This window comes from Rhinichthys klamathensis, unplaced genomic scaffold, assembly GCF_029890125.1.
Source record: "Rhinichthys klamathensis goyatoka isolate OS25496 unplaced genomic scaffold, OSU_Roscu_1.1 h1tg000204l_1, whole genome shotgun sequence".
NCBI lineage: Eukaryota > Metazoa > Chordata > Actinopteri > Cypriniformes > Leuciscidae > Rhinichthys > Rhinichthys klamathensis.
In genome coordinates this window covers 919,771-940,323 of record NW_026606729.1, presented here as the reverse complement: position 1 = coordinate 940,323, position 20,553 = coordinate 919,771, and the positions used below count along the sequence as shown (strand labels likewise).

The 20,553-nt window shown below is 42.6% G+C and overlaps 1 protein-coding gene across 3 annotated transcripts in view; it reads left to right on the top strand.

Moving 5' to 3' along the window:
- Positions 1–373: 373 nt before the first annotated feature.
- LOC130096656 (putative uncharacterized protein MYH16) overlaps positions 374–20,553 on the top strand; it is a 329,204-nt gene continuing 309,024 nt past the window's right edge. The window contains exons 1-9 of one of the 3 annotated variants that reach the window (XM_056263253.1): positions 374–516; positions 1,028–1,131; positions 2,087–2,279; positions 10,843–11,046; positions 12,973–13,098; positions 13,178–13,348; positions 16,098–16,298; positions 17,547–17,699; positions 17,830–18,001. In XM_056263253.1, coding sequence (XP_056119228.1) covers positions 385–516; positions 1,028–1,131; positions 2,087–2,279; positions 10,843–11,046; positions 12,973–13,098; positions 13,178–13,348; positions 16,098–16,298; positions 17,547–17,699; positions 17,830–17,979 — 1,434 coding nt within the window. In that variant the 5' untranslated portion in view covers positions 374–384 and the 3' untranslated portion in view covers positions 17,980–18,001. Of the gene's footprint in view, positions 517–1,027; positions 1,132–2,086; positions 2,280–10,842; positions 11,047–12,972; positions 13,099–13,177; positions 13,349–16,097; positions 16,299–17,546; positions 17,700–17,829; positions 18,247–20,553 lie in introns of those variants that run through there. The other 2 variants (XM_056263252.1, XM_056263254.1) reach the window with 2 other exon arrangements.

Below are 20,553 nucleotides of genomic sequence, written 5' to 3'. Positions count from 1 at the left end.
TGTCGTACGAGTGTTTGCTGTAACTCTCAGTGATCGTGTCGTGCGAGTGTTTGCTGTAACTCTCAGTGATCGTGTCGTACGAGTGTTTGCTGTAACTCTCAGTGATCGTGTCGTGCGTGTGTTTGCTGTAACTCTCAGTGATCGTGTCGTACGAGTGTTTGCTGTAACTCTCTGTGATCGTGTCGTACGAGTGTTTGCTGTAACTCTCAGTGATCGTGTCGTACGAGTGTTTGCTGTAACTCTCAGTGATCGTGTCGTACGTGTGTTTGCTGTAACTCTCAGTGATCGTGTCGTACGAGTGTTTGCTGTAACTCTCAGTGATCGTGTCGTACGAGTGTTTGCTGTAACTCTCAGTGATCGTGTCGTGCGTGTGTTTCAGAGGAGATGGTGGATCTCACAGACCAGCTCTCGGATGGAGGGAAGAGCGTCCACGAGCTGCAGAAGATGAAGAAGAAGATGGAGATGGAGAAAGAAGAGCTGCAGGCGTCGCTCGAGGAGTCGGAGGCGGCGCTGGAGGTCTGACACACACTTCACGTACTTTACTTATGATTACAGAGGAAACTCTCACAAAACTGTAAATAAGGTTCAGTTATTACTTTGATATAATCTTCAGTTATTGAAAAACTCGATTTAATTCCCAAAACGTGAATATGAAAATCATATTCAATCTCAAAATATTTGTTGGTTTTAATGATTCTAATTTATATATATATATATATTAAATCACAGAATCATATGGAAGCTGGTTTCCGCCACATAATAAAAAAATAAAAGTAATTGCAACTTTTCACGTGTTTATATCTTTTAATAATTTTGCAATTGCAAAAAATAAAGTCAGAATTTAATTGCAAGACAAAACTCTGTCAGAAACAAGCTGGCTTTGTGCATTTCCTGCAGATGTTTCTGAAGCGCTGAGTTTGAGTGTGTGTGTGTGTGTGTGTGTGTGTGTGTGTGTGTGTGTGTGTGTGTGTGTGTGTGTGTGTGTGTGTGTGTGTGTGTGTGTGTGTATGTGTGTGTGTTTCTGCAGGCCGAGGAGACGAAGGTTCTGCGTTTGCAGCTGGAAGTGTCTCAGATTAAAGCAGACGTGGAGCGAAGACTTCAGGAGAAGGAGGAGGAGGCCGAGGCCAACAGGTATCGTCATCTTCATCATCTTCATCATCACTGAAATAACCTCTTCTGCCTCTAATCAGTCAGTCCTTTAATCCTTCTGTTTTCTCCACCTCATACTTTATTTCCTGCCTTTCACTGACATGGAATAATCATTACGTGAGTAACTTGATCTCTTGTTCTCTGCTGATCAGCTTTAATCTGTCCGTTTCCACATCCTGAGTGTCATTCACTGGCAGAAAGGAAAATAAACATAAAATAAACAGCTAAATATAAATTATATGTATTTATTTTTTAAAAAAAAATTATATCAGGATACTGAAGAAAAAAAATAAAAATAAACAGGCTTAATTATGACTGATGGCATTATTTATTTATCTTATAGATATAGATATTGCGATTTAATATCACTATTGTAAATTCTGTTGCCCACAGTAATTGATAAGTGAAAATCTGATGTTGTTACCAGGGTAATTATTAACTAAAACTACTTGACATAAATTATTTTCATTGAAATAAAGACGGTGAAAAACTTAAAACGTAAATTAGAAATGTTGCCTTTGGAATAAACTTAAGGACTAAAAATTATTAACTGGAAAAAACAGAAACTGAAATAAATATAAATTAAACCTAAATAACAAAATAAAAAAAGCTCAAAGGCTTATTTAGTGATGGTTGATTTTTGTTGTAAAAAAAGTTAATAAAATTGATTATGGCTTATAGCTTATGAAAACCTTTTCACAATATTCTAATTTTGAATTTGGGGTTTTTATAAGAGCCATAATCATCAACATTATAACAAATAAAGGCTTGAAATATCTCACTTTGCATGTAATGAGTCTATATAATATATTAGTTTCACCTTTTATGTTGAATTACTGAAATAAATGAACTTTTGCACCATATTCTAATTTTTCCAGTTTCACCTGTGAATATGTTCATTCCGTGTGTGTGTGTGTGTGTGTGTGTGTGTGTGCAGGAAGAGCCACCAGAGGGCGCTGGAGGCGGTCCAGGCCAGTCTGGAGGTGGAGCTGAAGCTGCGGGTGGAGTCGGCGCGGCTCAAGAAGAAGATGGAGGCCGATCAGAGCGAGCTGGAGCTGCAGGTGGAGCAGATGAAGAAGAGCAGCGCTGAGATGATGAAGAGCGTGAAGAAGATGCAGCAGCAGATCAAGGTCTCTTCCTCACTCTAATGCCGTGACCCCGATATCAGCATCATCCTCCTGTGAGATTCATGGTCAAAACAAATGTTATTACAACAAAATAGAGTATTACAAAGTATAGACACTTTTTTCTTTTGTTACATTAAGACCAAAACCAAAGATAAGACACATCAATTAAAAGGAAAAAAGAGATAATAATAGAAAATTTGAAAAATACAAATGATAGAAAATGATAGTAATAGTAATACAAGTAGGTAATATACAATACATAAGCAATAAGGTACGAGAGGCATTCACGATACAGCACTAGCCTCGAGTACCTTATTGCTTTTATAAAACGGTTACCACACAATACAAATTTTAAAGCCAAAATATATGTATTAGTGCGACTTTCATGAAGTAAAATCACTAAAAGTCTTCCTTCCGCTGGAAAAAATAGTCCCCTGCAGGAGGTTCTTATCACTCTTAGGGATTCTGCAAAGAGTTTCATCCAGCGCTTGATAAAAGCATTCCTTGGGCTCATTTCCAGATGGCAAAGTTGGTGCAGTCACTGAGAAGTGCGGTGTAGCGGCACCCTATAGCCGCTGAGAGGCTAAGCAGCAGGAAATATCCGTGACGCGTTTTCTTTCATTGAATAACCAATAACATTTTATTGGCATGATAACAGACTATCCACGTAAAACATGATAAAGATACGTATAAACGGTCAACAGAAAGTGAGCACTCCCCGCTACTCACCCCCTCTCTACACAATGAACCAAACAGGAAATACTACCAGGTATATACCCACCGATACCCATGTGACCAAACCACCTGGAAACGTACACGCAAAAATACAAAATAAAAGACAAACATTTTCTGCACTTACATTCCAGCCCCTGATTATTACACAATAAACCTGCAATAATCATAGACACAATCAAAATATGAACAATATTAACATACATTACATAATTAATTGTTATACATGATTTTCTTTTTCCTTTTTTTTTTTCTTCTTTTTTTCATTGCTTAAGGAAATGTGAAAAAACGTGTGCAAGAATGTCCAGAGCGCTCAAACGTTCATCATTGTAAAGTTGGAGTAAAGTTAATGTAAAAGTCAAGTCTAAGTCAGTAAAGTCAGTAATTCGATCAAGTCCAAGTCAAAAAGGTCAAGTCAAAAAAGTCAGTTGAGAGCTCTCAAATGTCAGTCATAGCTAATCTTTAGATTCCTCAGCTTCAAGAAGACGACAAATTTTTGTAATTGGCCTGGTCAAGCAGGTACTCATAGTCTTGATCTTAACTTGCCGTGTGAATCCTTTTTTGTCTGTTATCACGTGAATAATTTTACCCATGATCCAGGAACTTCTTGGTGCGTTTTCATCCATCATCAGTACAACATCTCCCAACTGATAGTTCCGTGTCTTTACCATCCACTTTTGTCGTTCTTGTAGTAAAGGTAGATATTCACAGATCCATCTTTTCCAAAATTGGTTGGCTAAATACTGAATTTGACGCCATCTTCGACGAGCATACAAATCTTCCTGCTCAAACAATCCAGGTGGTAATGTAAGCTTTGTTTTTAGAAGGAGAAGATGATTAGGTGTTAAAGCTTCCATGTCGTCAGGATCCAAAGATGATCTAGTTATGGGTCGGTTGTTAAGTATAGACTCTACTTCACACAAGAAAGTATGAAGACCTTCTTCATTCAGACTTTGCCCTCGAAGAATGGAGTTCAGTATTTTCTTTATTGATCTGATGAGCCTTTCCCAGATACCTCCGTGGTGTGAACCGGTAGGAGGATTGAAAGTCCATTTAATTTTCTTTTGTAGAAGAACGTCGTTTATCTGACTGTGGTTCCAATTTTGTATCGCCTCTTTTAATTCACGATCGGCCCCGACGAAGTTCGTTCCATTATCTGAACGTATTTCAGCCACTTGTCCTCGTCGGGCGATAAAACGTCTGAGTGCGTGAATGAATGAGTCGGTGTCCAGTGATGCAACCATCTCAATGTGAACGGCTCTAATGTTCAAGCAGGTGAAAATGACTCCATAACGCTTTAGAGTGGTTCTTCCTCTCTTTACTTCAAATGGACCGAAACAATCCAGTCCAACATGAGTAAAGGGTGGTTTGTCTGATGAGACTCGATCATGAGGTAAATCAGCCATCTGTTGATGACCTGCAATTGCGTTAAACCTTTTACACACTACACATTTTGACAGAAATGTTCTTATGGCTACGCTAGCTCCAGGGATCCAATATCGCTGTCGAAGAGTTGCCAGCATGAAATTCCGTCCACTATGTCCCACTTCTTCATGAATTTGTCGCAGGATTAGGTTAGAAATGTGTAAGTCCTTTGCCAATATAATTGGGTGTTTAGAGTGTTCAGGAATCAATGCGTTATCAAGACGTCCACCAACCTTGATGATATCACACTGAAGTATTGGATTAAGACTATAAAGAGGACTATTTCGCTTGACTACTCCACACTTTCGTAGACTATTTAGTTCCTCCGGGAATCTCTTTCTTTGAGAAAGTCGAATGATTTCCATTTCGGCCCTTTCCAATTCTTCCAACGAAAGTAAGTCCTTACGCACTGTAGGTTCAAACTTCTGCATCTCCTGATTAATAATCATCTCTTGTTGATATGGATCTATATCAGAGCAGACAAGAACAGTCTGCAGTCGTTTCCTTTCCTTGCTACGATCCATCAAGATTCGTCTCAAACGAAGGATCCATGCTACGGCTTTCTTTAGTCGAATCCAAGAGGAGAAGTAATCAAAGAGATATGATATGGAGTCAGGATTTTCATTGACTTCTATCATGTTTACCAAAGCACTCCTTTTAATCTCAGGGTCACGAGGCAATATTACATCCCTATAGGTGGGGTCCATAGGCCACTCCTTTTGTGATCGAACGAGAAATGCGGGACCAGAAATCCACGTCTCGTTCTTCAAAAGTGAATCCGCCTTCACTCCTCTAGACGCCAAATCTGCTGGATTACTTGACGAATTCACGTACCTCCATTGTTCTACATCGGAAGCCTTCAGGATTTCGGACACTCTATTAGCCACAAAGCACTTAAATCTTGAGGAGCTATTTCGAAGGTATTTGAGTACCGAAGTACTGTCAGTCCAAAACACGGAGTTCTGAAAGGGCATCTTGAGTTCTTTCATCCAGATCTTGTCAATACGGCTTGCAAGAGTGGCAGCTGTAAGTTCCAGGCGAGGGATTGTAATGGATCTTAATGGTGTAACTCTTGCCTTGCTTACTAAGAGGGTAGAATATGCCTGTTGTTGGTCATTATGGAGCAGCAAATAGGATACCACGCCATATCCTTGCTCGCTAGCATCTGAAAAATGATGCATTTGAGCAGAAATTACATCTCCAAACCCATCAGGCTTCAAACATCTTCTGACCTCAAAACTCTCCAAGTGATGCAGATCATCCAGCCAGTTCATCCAACGTTGAACATACACTGATGGAATTTCATTGTCCCATCCAATTCCCTCCCTACATAGATCTTGTAGTATCCTCTTGGCAGACAGAATCACAGGTGACAAGAACCCCAAAGGATCGTAAATGGAACTAACCACTGAGAGAATTCCTCTCCTGGTAAGAGGTCTATCTTTGACTACCACTTTGAATTGAAAGGCATCCGATTCAGCACACCATTGCACTCCTAATGCTCGTTCCACTGGAACAAAGTTTCAAAGTGTCACGATCGAAATCCAAATCCTTTACCTTTTTCTCTCTGTCCTTCTCAGGTACTACACCCAATACAGCACGGCTGTTGCTCGTCCATTTTGTTAAACGAAATCCACCTTTAGCACACATACTAGTAAGATCCTTGTACAACTGAACAGCATCTGATTCGGAAGATACGGAAACAAGGCAGTCATCCACATAGAAATTATTGAAAACGACATCCATTGTCTTGGGGTCGAATAGATCCTTTTGATCCATTGCACATTTCCTCAATGCAAAACTCGAGCAACTTGGTGATGATGTAGCCCCAAATAGATGGACCACCATTCTGTATTCCTCCAGACTGCCGTTTACATTACCTTCTGGCCACCACAGAAATCTCAAGAGATCACAATCTTCTGGGTGAACTCTGATTTGATGGAACATGGCTTCAATGTCGGCCATCAAGGCAACAGGTTCCAGCCTAAATCGTAGAAGTACACTCACCAGTGAACTGGTTAAGTCTGGACCTTGTAGAAGCTTGCTATTCAGTGATGTACCCTGATAAGAAGCTCCACAATCAAACACAACCCTAATCTTGTGTTTCTTGAGATGATATACACCGTGATGGGGCAAATACCACAGACGTCCGTCACGTCTCTCCAGTTCAGCCGCCGGTACCCTTTCTGCATAACCCTTATGGATCACATCCTCCATAAAGGTGGTGTAATCTGCATGAAAGGAAGAATTCACTTTAAACCTTTTTTGAAGAGTTAAAGCACGTTGTTCTGCAATTCTCCTGTTCATAGGCATGACTACTTCAGCATTTCTGAATGGTAGACCGATGTAATAATGACCCTTAATCAGTCTTGCTGAATTGGACACAAAATTCATAAACTGCTGATCTTCTTTAGATGTTCCTACCATTTCTTCATGAGCAGTCTCTGGAAAATCGGCCTTAAATTGCTGCTTCCACAACTCTTCCAACTTCATTACTGCAATCCTATTCACAGTCACAGGAAGTTGGTTGGCAGCATCATCTCCATTCATGCCTACTCCTTTAAGTGGTCCGTTAACAGTCCATCCGAACAGGGTCCTTACAGCATATGGGCCATTATTTTGACTACGTATGACCTCCCAAGGCTCCAGTGCTTCTGGAACATTAGCTCCAATCAAAAGCTCAATGCCAGCATTAATCATAGGTAGACAAATATGACTCAAATAAGGCCAACGTTCAAGATCTTTCTGTGAGGCGATATTTGCTGTGGTCACAGGCATGCTCTTTTGAGTATACACTTCGGGCAATGCACAGTAATATTCTTGACTCAACCCAGAAATCTCTAAATCCTTTAGAACGTAGCTACCGACTGATTTATCTTGACTCATAGTTCTGAGAAGAATATTAACTCTCTTTCCGGGGAGATTGAGCTTGTTCATCAAACTTTCCGTACAGAAAGAAGCAGAACTTCCAGAATCAAGAAAAGCATACGTCCTCACCACACTGTTTCCCTTTCTTGATTTAACACAAACTGGAACGATAGGTAACGCACAGCTGTCGTTACCAGCCCCAGTAAGCCCACTAGTTTGGAGAGAGACCATGGCACTAGCTACTGCTGAATTGAACTCAGCTTTCTTCTGGTCCAAAGTATCTACCTTCTCATGAGAATAAATGTGAAGAAGACTGGGGTGTTTAAGACTACATATATTACAGATACTTCTCCTTTTGCAGTCCCTACTGAGGTGACCTGTATGCAAGCAGCCAAAGCAAATTCCTCTCGTCATCAGAAAGTTCATCTTTTCTCTATGGCTTTTTCTGATAAGTTTATTACAGACATCCAGTATGTGTTCACCACTACAAAAGAGACAGGTTCTGTTGGTTGATATCTTATGGTGTTCTTTCATTTCAGGTATAGCAGTGACAGTGGTTGCAAAGCTGCTTCTAGTTTTTGGCTGACTTGCTTTGAAATTAGTCTTCCTACCTCCAGCAGGTGATACATCCTGAATATTACCAAATACAGGGTCAGATAGAATTTTTACTTGTTTCTCGATGAAGTCAACAACATCAGAAAAGGTGGTTTGATTGTGGCGTCGCTCCTTTAACTCATATGCAACGACTCTCCATCTGTCTTTGAGTTTATAAGGAAGCTTTGAGAGGATAATTTGCATGTTAGTGGTGAAATTCAGCTCATTCATATAGTTAATATCTTGCATAGCGTTGCAACAACTCCTTAGGAAAAGACCATACTCTTGCAGAGACTTAGCATCTTCAGATTTTATAGCTTTTCATGAAAGAGCCTTTTCCATATATGACGAAGCAATTTTTACCTCATTACCAAAGTTCTCCTTAAGCAATGCCTTAGCCTTTAAGTAACCTTGTAACGGGGTCATGAGCTGGCAACTTCTGACAAGTTCTTTCGACTGTCCTCGTGTATATTGCTCCAGAAAGTGCAGACAATCTCCTGGGTTGTCTGCCTTCTTTTCCACAACTTCCTCAAATGTGCGCATAAACTCATGAAAGCGCAATGGATCTCCATCAAAGTACTGTATTTCTCTGGGTGGAAGTGAAGACAAGTTATGCTGTTTAACCAATAGGGTAGCTATTTCATTCTGCTTACCCATAAGCTGAAGCATGCTTGTATGGCTTGCGTCAATTTGAAAACTTGATCCTGACCCATGAGCATATTCACTATTCTGATTATCCAATGATGACCTATTAGGCAATGTAGATTGTGAAGGTTTCATTTTAGATCTTGTTGATTGTTGTTGTCCTGACTGAGATAGAGAATAATTTGAAATCCTTTGTATATTATCGACATGTGATGTACGTGTTACAGGTATGGACTCTGATGCTGATGGCACATTAGCAGAAGGAACAAATGGTTCCGCCACCGAATGAAGGGGTTTCGACATAGTCCTATCCGCAGATGAATGAGATGCAGAATGAACGTCTTGATACACCTTTACTCTTGCCATTGACTCTGCTAATTTAGTTTCCAACTCCAGTTTTTCCCTCCTTCTCCTCAACAGTTCCTCCTGTTCCTCTAAATCATGTTTCCTTTGCAGCATTTGTTGAGAAGCCAATAAAGCAGCCAGTTCTGCCTCAGCCTTAAGACGAATGGAAGATCGGCATGATCGAGACCCATGAGATGTAACTCCAGAAGATCTTTTACTGCTTATATTTGAAGCGCTGTCCATTGGTTGAATTTCATTTTCGAGGTTCCCAGAATCCATTCCAGCTTGTAGATGTACATTAGAGGGCTGAGTATTGTGTGTCGTGGACACCACGTCAGCAGAGGGTGAAATATCAGATGCACAAACCCCTTGAGATGTTGTATATATGGCTTCCTCAACCACAGGCCCGCAGATATTAGAAGGAGCGGTGCAGGTATTCAATTTCCCAACTTCATTCATCCATTGTTTAACGTCATCCACAAAGCCATTGTAATGTTCCAAAATGGAGTCAAACCATTCATTTTGTTTACTTTGTTCCTCCGGAGGAAGTAGAGGCAATACTCCTTTATGCAGCGCAGATGCATCATCCATAAGCAGCTGTGTCGTTTTCAGCATAGAACACACTTGAGACGCATTGTCATCGCATATCATCAGCTCTTTCATTGACCCAATCAAACTCTTCACTTTATTCACTTTACTCTTGCGATCCCTTTGCAAGGCTTCAATTTTAGCCACCAGGGCTTTTGCCGTGGGTTTATGCTCTCGTTTGCCGCTACCAGCAGCGTGCTCCATATCCTCAGAATCCATCATTCTCCAACGCAACGGACAATGTGAGCTCCGTTTCAAACAGCGCGCTCACAGAGCCAAACAATGAATGAACGTAACAAGGCAGCACACGAGAGCCCATAAATATGCACGAGCAGCACAAAGCGCATTCAACCCAACTCCAATCCAACGACTACAACAGCGTCTTCCACAACGGTGATACAGCACAATCCATTAAAACCGCCAACATACCTCGTTTGCCGTCTGTATGTGCGTCGTGTCCGTCAATCTACTTCATGATGCACGTCCGCCACAACATGCTGTATGCAGAAACAGCCGTTTCCAAGTCGCGTCCATAATCCATAAATTATGCAGGTTTTCTGTTGACTAATGTAGCGGCACCCTATAGCCGCTGAGAGGCTAAGCAGCAGGAAATATCCGTGACGCGTTTTCTTTCATTGAATAACCAATAACATTTTATTGGCATGATAACAGACTATCCACGTAAAACATGATAAAGATACGTATAAACGGTCAACAGAAAGTGAGCACTCCCCGCTACTCACCCCCTCTCTACACAATGAACCAAACAGGAAATACTACCAGGTATATACCCACCGATACCCATGTGACCAAACCACCTGGAAACGTACACGCAAAAATACAAAATAAAAGACAAACATTTTCTGCACTTACATGCGGCATAACGCTTTTTTGCCAGGGGGATACGGAGGGTCATTAGCCTTTCACTAATCCAACAGGTGTTTCTGTGAGACTTGGTAGAAGTGTGTTCTTGATGGCCAGTCCTACTCCATAAAGAGGTTTTCCACCTGGGGGGAACCTTTCCAGAAGAAGGTATAGCCGACCCTTGCTCTGAGGCGCGCCTATGACGCGGTGAGCTGCCCCTGTAGTTTAGCCCGGGACCGTATGATACCCAGTTTCCGCGTGTGGCCCCGAGGAGGCACTACAGGAGTCTTGGTGGTGGAGAGGCTCTGTACTGGCAGGAGGAGGCTTACGCATTCGGCTCCTCTTTCACCCTCTATCGAGAAGGCTAGCCAGCGGCAACAGCTGTAAGCAGAGAGCACAGCGCGGCATGCACTAACTACACAACACTACTGCACTAGACGCTTCACACACACCCTGTATTGTATATACACTCACCAGAGGATGTGTGTGTGTGTGTGTTCTGCAGGATCAGCAGGCTCAGCTGGAGCAGGAGGCTCGTGTGCAGGAGCAGCTGAAGGAGGAGCACACACTGATGGAGCGCCGCTGCCTCCTGCTGGTCACGGAGGGAGAGGAGAGTCGAGCCGCGCTGGAGGCGTCCGAGAGAATCCGCAGGAGTCTGGAGATGGAGCTGCACGAGACAGCCGAGAGACACAGCCAGCTGGACACACAGGTACTGACCAAGCGGAAACCTTCCGGTCTCTCTCTTCAATCCAACACTGAAGTGACTTACACTTCTATTCAACAACTGGGGCCTCATTTATAACCGTTGCGGACGCCACTTCCGACGCATAAGTTGTGATTTATAAAAACAAACTTGACGGGAGAATGTGCGCACCTGCACGCAAACTCTGACCCGTGCGTACGAACGTTTTGGAGACGGGGCAGTTTGGCGACACCGATGGTGAGCTGGAGTTAAATGTCTTTTTGGTCAGAAAATCTAAAGAAAATTATACATAGGCTGTACAGAAAGATAATACAAATATAATTTCACTCAGCAAGCATATCACTTGAGGCAAATATTCATCCCTTCTTAAATGTCCGCGCCAGCGAGCGCGTTGGGCCGTTTAGTGAAACTAACGCCTATCTAACGACAGAGTCCTAATCATAAAAACAGTGCATGTTCACAATAACAGTTTAAATAAATAAAAGAATGATTTAAACTGTTTTACTTCTGATATAAACATTTAGATTAAATATGCCATTGTCATTGATGGAGTTAAACACTTAAACATGAAATCATTACTGAGAAGTTACAACATTTTTTATATTCAATAAATATAAATATTTGTTGTGGATGCAATGCTTTTGAACACTTTTCCTCTGGCATGCTGTGTTTTAATGTTTTAACTAAAGAGATAATTGCTTATAGCAGATTGTCTGAGAAAATATAGTTTCGTGCAAATAATGCACAACAGTCTATCTGTTTCCATTAAAAATATAAATCAATAAATACTATTTGGTCAGTGGAAAAGATTGTGAAAACTTTCTCTGAAATGTATTTTACACTATTTGATTTATTTATTCAAAAACAAGGCAAGGATAGGCTACTAAATTATTTTTATTAATGTAGGCTAATGTGACGGCACATCCGTATTAGGCTATTTCATATTTTCCTAATGTCTTGTACCGTTAAACATGTTATCACGTGGATGAATAATCATATGCAAGGCTCCATATATGGTTATTTCGGGGAGGAGACGCGTGTGCGCACAATCTTCCGCTGACTGGGATTTATCGGGATTTATAAAGTGAATTCTGCGCAGGTTCTGGCGTACGCACGGTTTTATAAATCTGAATATTTTTTTTTTGCGTACGCCATTTTTGGCTTTCGGGCGCACGTACACTTTTAGTAAGGATCCTACGCACAATGAGGCCCCAGGTCACTAGAGACAGGCTGCAAACCAGAGTCAATCCCATAGACCCCCGTGTTAAAAGGCCCAACTTTACTGCAGAAAAAAATGTGTTTACAGACTGGTGTAAAAAGTGGTTTTGGTCTATATAGCTAATTTTGCCCTTCATAAAAACTGTGAGGGGGTGGATTTGTTTATAACTCATCCGTTTAAATGAATTATGCAGAAATGTAAGGCATAATATAATGGCGTGGCCACTTGAGTGACAGGTGGACTGCCGCTGTCACTATTAGCTGTTTGTCTGCTGTCTGTTAGCGTCACGTCACCTCAGCTAATCCGCCTCTTTGCCCATTTTCGTTTATCCGGGAGTGGTGCGTTGCCAAGATGGCGACGGCCGGCTCCGTCCACTTTGGGCTTCAAAAACGCTCTTCAGGAACACTACGGGTGACGTCACACACACTACATCCATATTTTTATACAGTCTATGGTCCTGACCCTCAACACTGCTGTGCTCAGAGATTTTCATAACTGTCATTACTTTAGCTGCTTCTGTAAGTGACAGACCTGTGTGTGTGTTTGCTCTCAGCTGCAGTGAGTGACGGAGCTGTGTGTGTGTTTGCTCTCAGCTGCAGTGAGTGACGGAGCTGTGTGTGTGTTTGCTCTCAGCTGCAGTGAGTGACGGAGCTGTGTGTGTGTTTGCTCTCAGCTGCAGTGAGTGACGGAGCTGTGTGTGTGTTTGCTCTCAGCTGCACAGTGTGTCGAGTGGCAGGAGGAAGCTGGAGGTGGATCTTCAGCAGCTGATGCAGGAGCACGAGGAGCTGCAGACTGAGCTGAGATCAGCCAACGACAAGGCCAAGAAATCAGCCTGTGAGGTACGCGCGCACACACACACACACACACACTCACACACACACACACACATGCTCCAGCTGATGATGTGCTGTCCCGCAGGCGGTGCGTGTGGCGGAGGAGCTGCGGGTGGAGCAGGAACACGTCACACACCTGGAGCGCGTCAGGAAGAGCCTGGAGATGCAGATCAGAGACGCCGGCAGCCGGATGGAGGAGCAGGAGCAATCGGCCATGAAGGGAGGCAAGAAGATCCTGCAGAAGATGGAGGCACGGGTAAAGATAAATCATAATCATGAGATGAGCTCAAAACTGACATAAAAGGACATTAATATGATGAAAAATCATGATTAGGACATGCTAAATCAGATTCATGAGATTAGGTCAAAATTGAAATAAAAGGTCATTAATTTGATGAAAAACGTCTCGGTTACGTATGTAACCCTCGTTCCCTGAAGGACATCGTACATCGATGATGACTGAGGGAATCTCGCTAGAGAGCTATCTACTTTGAGTGAAACTAAACAAGCCAATGCACATTGGTGTGCAATCATTTGCAACAGCTGGTCTGCCTCGCAGAGCGGGTATATTATGAGCAGCAGGTGCGAAAGGCACTTCAGTTTTTCGCTGAGGAGCCGAGATTGACCCGAACGCTGCAGAAGCCACATTCTTCCCGGAGGAGTTATGTGGAGATGTACATAGCACTAACCCCGTAGGGCTGTTCTATACAAAGTAATGGGGGAGGCCCCAAGGGAAAGACACATGCTTCCGTTTAGGAGCAGCCATGGTATGTTACACATGGGATCCCCGTAGGATCACACATCTGGCACCCAGCCTAAACCTGGGCGCCATACTCCAAACCTGGGTGTTCTCGGTGAGAAGAACACCATTCAATGAATAGGTTTCACTTCAAGGCGTACACCTGTCTCGTAGACAGCGCTCACGCTGAAGTGATGGTGTTCACTACCCCTTGAGGTAGGTCACCTAGAACCTCAGCGTCCCGTCCAGGGACCACACATGTAATCTCCAAAAATCTGGACGTGGGTGCCACAGGGTGCCCTGCCTCTGAGAAAGTAGGTCCTTCCTCAGAGGAATGGCCCAAGGAGGGGCTGTCGCGAGGAGCATCAGTTCTGGGAACCAGGTCCGGACCTGCTCCTCGTCCTCCCTGACCTTGCACAATCTCTGTACTTGTAGGCTCACTGGGGGAAACGCATACTTGCGTATTCCCCCGAGGCCAGCCGTGAGCCAGCGCATTTGAACCGAGTGTTCCCTCGGTCAGAGAGTAAAACAACTGGCAATGGGTGGTTTCTGGAGAGGCAAACAGATCTACCTATGGGGCTCCAAAACTACTCCATATCAGCTGGACTGACCGGGGATGGAGTCTCCATTCTCCCGGGAGTGGAGACAGTCGTGACAGCTCATCAGCTGCACGATTGAGCACCCCAGGAATATGAACAGCACAAAACCTCAGATGCGTCTGACTCCAAAGGAGGAGATACACGGCGAGATGCGACAGGGGCATAGACCACCTTGCCGGTTGATGTACTCAACGGTCGCAATGTTGTCAGTACGGACCAGTACGTCTTTGCCCTGTAGTGGCTTTATTAGGCGGCCCAGAGCAAGACGTACTGCCAACAACTTGCGGCAGTTGATGTGCCAATACAGTTGCAGATCCGTCCACATCCCTGAAACTGCATGCCCGTTGTACGTGGCACCCCAACCCGTGGTGGAGGCATCCGTGGAGACCACAGGGGCCTGGACACCTGTTCTAGAGCCACTCTGGCCCGGAAAAATGAGGAGTCTGACCACGGGCTGAAGGCTTGACGGCAGACCTGAGTGATGGCCACCCTGGTGAGTGCTGCGTTACCACGCCCATCTCTGGACTCGGCCATGAAGCCAGTGCTGAAGCGGCCTCATATGAAGCAAGCCGAGCGGCGTTACTGCGGCTGCCATGTGCCCCAGGAGCCTCTGAAATAACTTCAGTGGGGCGACTGTCCTGCCTTTTGAACGAATTCAGGCAGTTCAACACTGACTGGACACGCTCTTCTGTGAGGTGGGCCGACTGTGTGACCGAGTCCAACTTCATACCAAGTTGAGAGATCCTCTGCACGGGGGCGAGATTGCTCTTTTCCCAGTTGACCCAAAGATCCAACCGGCTGAGGTGACTGAGCACCATGTGCTAGACTGTGCTAGAATAAGCCAATCGTCGAGATAGTTGAGAATGCAACCGCTGTGTTCTCTCAGGGGACCAAGGGCCGCCTCCTTGACTTTCGCGAAGACATGGGGAGACAGGGACAGGCCGAAGGGCAGGAGCTTGTACTGATATGAAATGGCCTGTGTCGAGGGAGAATCAAGACATGAAAGTACGCATCCTTCAGGTCGATTGCTGCAAACCAATCTTGAAAAATGCATTTCTGCGCTAACATCTTAAACGGTAGCCTGTAAAGGTTCCAATTCAGGACTCGCAGGTCCGAGATTGGCCGTAACCCACCGCCGGGCTGTAAAACCCTGACCTCATATCGGCTGGAGGGACCGGCTCTATCCCGTCCTTCGCCAGTAGCACTGCGGTCTCCGCACGCAAGACAGGGGCATCTGACATTCTCACAGATGTAAAATGGATGCCCCTGAATTTGGGGGGATGCCAGCCGAGCCTGATAGTCCGAATGAGCCAGCGAGAGGGGCTGGGAAACGCTAGCCAGGCTCCCAGCGACCGATCCAGCGGGACCAGAGGGACTACAGGCGTACCTGCAGTGGGGCAAATTTGGGAACAAAGCGAGGTTATGATAAATACGTTTTATTTAGTTAATAATGACTTTTAACTCATAATTTAGAAGATTTTAGAAGATTTTCTTTTCCTTTTGTTGCGAAAATGGGCTTTAATTTCTTTCAGCATTTCAAGTGGTATAAATGAGCAGTAGTTAATGTATTCTGAATAAACATAAATGAGCTCTGAGCAATAGCATGTTTAATGAGTGATGTGTCAGTGTTCTCTCTGTGTGTGCGGTGCGTTGAATCACACGTGCAGGTGAAGGAGCTGGAGCTGGAGCTGGATACCGAGCAGAAGAAACACGCCGAGACGCTGAAGAACCTGCGCAAGAACGAGCGACGCCTGAAGGAGCTGCTCTTCCAGACCGAGGAGGACCAGAAGAACCAGCAGAGGATGCAGGAGCTGGTGGAGAGACTGCAGATGAAGATGAGGGCCTACAAGAGACAAGTGGAGGAGGCGGTAGGACTCTGCCTGTTACCTGTGCTTTATGCTGGTCCGTGCTGGTTTATGCTGGTCAGTGCTGGTGTAGACACACACGCTTCACTCGCGGCTCGTTCTACTCAAGCTGATGGACCCACAAACTTCCTGCAAAGCCAGCACTAACCAGCATAAACCAGCACTAACCAGCATAAACCAGCACTAACCAGCATAAACCAGCACTAACCAGCATAAACCAGCATAAACCAGCACTAACCAGTATAAACCAGCACTAACCAGCATAAACCAGCACTAACCAGCATAAACCAGCACTAACCAGCACTAACCAGCATTAACCAGCACTAACCAGCACTAACCAGCACAAACCAGCACTAACCAGCACTAACCAGCACTAACCAGCACAAACCAGCACTAACCAGCATAAACCAGCACTAACCAGCACTAACCAGCATTAACCAGCACTAACCAGCATAAACCAGCACTAACCAGCATAAACCAGCACTAACCAGCTTAAACCAGCACTAACCAGCATAAACCAGCATAAACCAGCACTAACCAGTATAAACCAGCACTAACCAGCATAAACCAGCACTAACCAGCATAAACCAGCACTAACCAGCACTAACCAGCACTAACCAGCACTAACCAGCATAAACTAGCACTAACCAGCACTAACCAGCATAAACCAGCATAAACCAGCACTAACCAGCACTAACCAGCATAAACCAGCACTAACCAGCACTAACCAGCACTAACCAGCACTAACCAGCATAAACCAGCATTAACCAGCACTAACCAGCATAAACCAGCATAAACCAGCATTAACCAGCATTAACCAGCACTAACCAGCACAAACCAGCACTAACCAGCATAAACCAGCACTAACCAGCACTAACCAGCATTAACCAGCACTAACCAGCATAAACCAGCACTAACCAGCATAAACCAGCACTAACCAGCACTAACCAGCATTAACCAGCACTAACCAGCATAAACCAGCACTAACCAGCACTAACCAGCATTAACCAGCACTAACCAGCATAAACCAGCACTAACCAGCATAAACCAGCACTAACCAGCATTAACCAGCATAAACCAGCACTAACCAGCATAAACCAGCATAAACCAGCACTAACCAGCATTAACCAGCACTAACCAGCATAAACCAGCACTAACCAGCATAAACCAGCACTGTTACCTCCCCTCCTGACCCCTAGACTGGGAGGAGAACGTAACCAGCACTAATCTGAAGTGTGTGTCCTGGAATAGGAGGAGCAGGCGAATGTTCACCTGGTGAAATACAGGAAGACGGTTCACGAGCTCGACGACGCAGAAGAGCGAGCCGACATCGCAGAGTCTGCACTCACTAAGATCAGGAGCAAGAGGAGCGGGAGCTTCGGGAAGGGCTACTCATCCGTGAGTGTGTGTGTGTGTGTGAGTGAGTGAGAGTGTGTGATTGAGTGAGAGAGTGTGAGGTGAGTGAGAGAGTGAGAGAGTAAGAGAGTGAGTGTGTGTGTGTGTGAGTGTAACGCTCTACTCTCTCGTCTCTCAGGGTTACAGCACACCCTATCCAGCGCTGGTGAGGTCACCCGGGTCAGTGGGGTCAGAGGGCAGAGGTCAGAAGGTCACGGATGACGACGAGTCCCTCAACTCTCTCATTCCCACGTACTTGAACTCGATGAAGAAACTGATGATCGACTAGATCTGAGTCTTCAGTCCAGCTGGTTTTTCAGTAACACTTTACAATAAGGCTCATTAGTTAACATGAGCTAATAATGAACAATACTTCTACAGCATTTATTAATCTTAGTTCATATTAATTTCAACATTTACTAATACGTTATTAAAATCAAAGGTTGTATTAGTTAACATTAGTTACTGCACTGTGAACTAACATGAACAAACAATGAACAGCTGGATTATTATTAACTAACATTAACAAAGATTAATAAATACTGTACAAATGTATTGCTCATGTTAGTTCATGTTAGTTTATACATTACCTGGTGTTAACTAATGAACCTTACTGTAAAGTGTGACCAGTTTATCTAAACGTATAAATCTTTTTATCACAAGTATCTGTTCAGAATTACATTTGATATCAATAAACTGTTAGTAATGTTGCCGTAATATTCTTGATTACATGTAAGGGTCGAGTGTTTATAGCAGTTAAACAGCTTCAATTCTACACACTGAAAACAAGACAAATAAGTTTTAATCAAAGTTCAGTTTCACTTGTATGGAAGCTCGTGTCCGCCACAGAATAAAACATTACAAGTGTGACTACAATTGCTCTCAGAATGTCAAGGTTATATCTCACAATTTTAAAGAAAATGTGAGTTGTGAGATAAAACGTTGTTACACTTCCTTAATACAGTGTAATTTTACAGTAATATAAATTCACAACATGTACTTACTATAGGATTAGAGTTAGTTGCATGTAATTCTCCATAATTTACTGTTATAACTACAGTAAGTACATGCAATATGTGTAACAAAGACACGGTAAAATAAAGTGTTTCCAAAAGTTGCACTAAGAAAATGTTTTAATTTTTTATTCCATGGCAGAAACAAGCTTTCATAAAAATCAAATTGAATATCCTGACAAAACATGAGAAATGCATAGAATGGATATACAGTATATATACTTTATTATTTCCTTGCTCAATAGCGTCATGTTTGCATTAGTTTTGTATTTATTGAGATACCAACTGATGACAGCTACATAAATATAGCAAACTATAAATCCTATTTAGTAAAACATTACATTTAACGTCATTTATATTACAGAAAACATAATAACTGGATGATATTCAGCAGTTCTTCATTCACACGCATGTTTAAGAGAGCGCCAGTAATGGAGATGTACCTCGAGTGAAATCCAGTTTAAACCACTTGAAGATCATTTACAAAAGTTGTTAATTGATTTGGTATAAAAATAAGCATTGTGCAGAATTATTTCCAAATATTATCTGTGTCTCGGACTATATACGGATCGTTTGGGGGAAACTATATTAATGAGTGTTTGAGACTTCTGTAAATCTGAGCGAACGAACAGAAAATAAAAGTCCTGGTGTGATTGTGTGTTTGTTCATTGATGTGAACCTGAGACGGTTATGGCAGTGTGGAGCTGATATTAATCTACAGATATAGATATGCGGAGAGTTTCACCTTTCTTCTGTAATATCCAATGTTGCTTCCTACGAATAAAAAGGCAAAATAAAAATTGTTGCGCAATTCTGACTTTATTTCTCGCTATTATGACTTTATTTTTCGTAATTCTGACTATTTCCAATTCAGAATTTATTTCTCACAATTCTGACTATATCTTGTAATTCTGACTTTATTTCTCACAATTCTGACTTTATTTCTCGTAATTCTGACTTCTGACTTTATTTCTCGTAATTCTGACTTTATTTCTCGTAATTCTGACTTCTGACTTTATTTCTCGTAATTCTGACTTTATTTCTCGTAATTCTGACTTTATTTCGCAATTCTGACTATTTCTCACACTTCTGACTTTTTCTCGTAATTCTGACTTTATTTCTCATAATTCTGACTTTATTTCTCGCTATTCTGACTTTATTTCGCAATTCTGACTATTTCTCATAATTCTGACTATTTCTAACACTTCGGACTTTTTCTCGCTATTCTGACTTTATTTCTCGTAATTCTGACTTTATTTCTCACAATTCTGACTTTATTTCTCTCAATTCTGACTTATTTCTCACAATTCTGACGTTATTTTTCGTAATTCTGACTTTATTTCTCATAATTCTGACTTTATTTCTCGCTATTCTGACTTTATTTCGCAATTCTGACTATTTCTCATAATTCTGACTATTTCTAACACTTCTGACTTTTTCTCGCTATTCTGACTTTATTTCGCAATTCTGACTATTTCTCATAATTCTGACTATTTCTAACACTTCTGACTTTTTCTCGCTATTCTGACTTTATTTCTCGTAATTCTGACTTTATTTCTCACAATTCTGACTTTATTTCTCTCAATTCTGACTTTATTTTTCGTAATTCTGACGTTATTTTTCGTAATTCTGACTTTATTTCTCGTAATTCTGACTTTATTTCTCGTAATTCTGACTTTATTTCTCGTAATTCTGACTTATTTCTCACAATTCTGACTTTCTCGCTATTCTGACTTTATTTTTCGCAATTCTGACTTTATTTCTCGTAATTCTGACTTTATTTCGCAATTCTGACTTATTTCTCGTAATTCTGACTATATTTCTCGTAATTCTGACTATTTCTCACAATT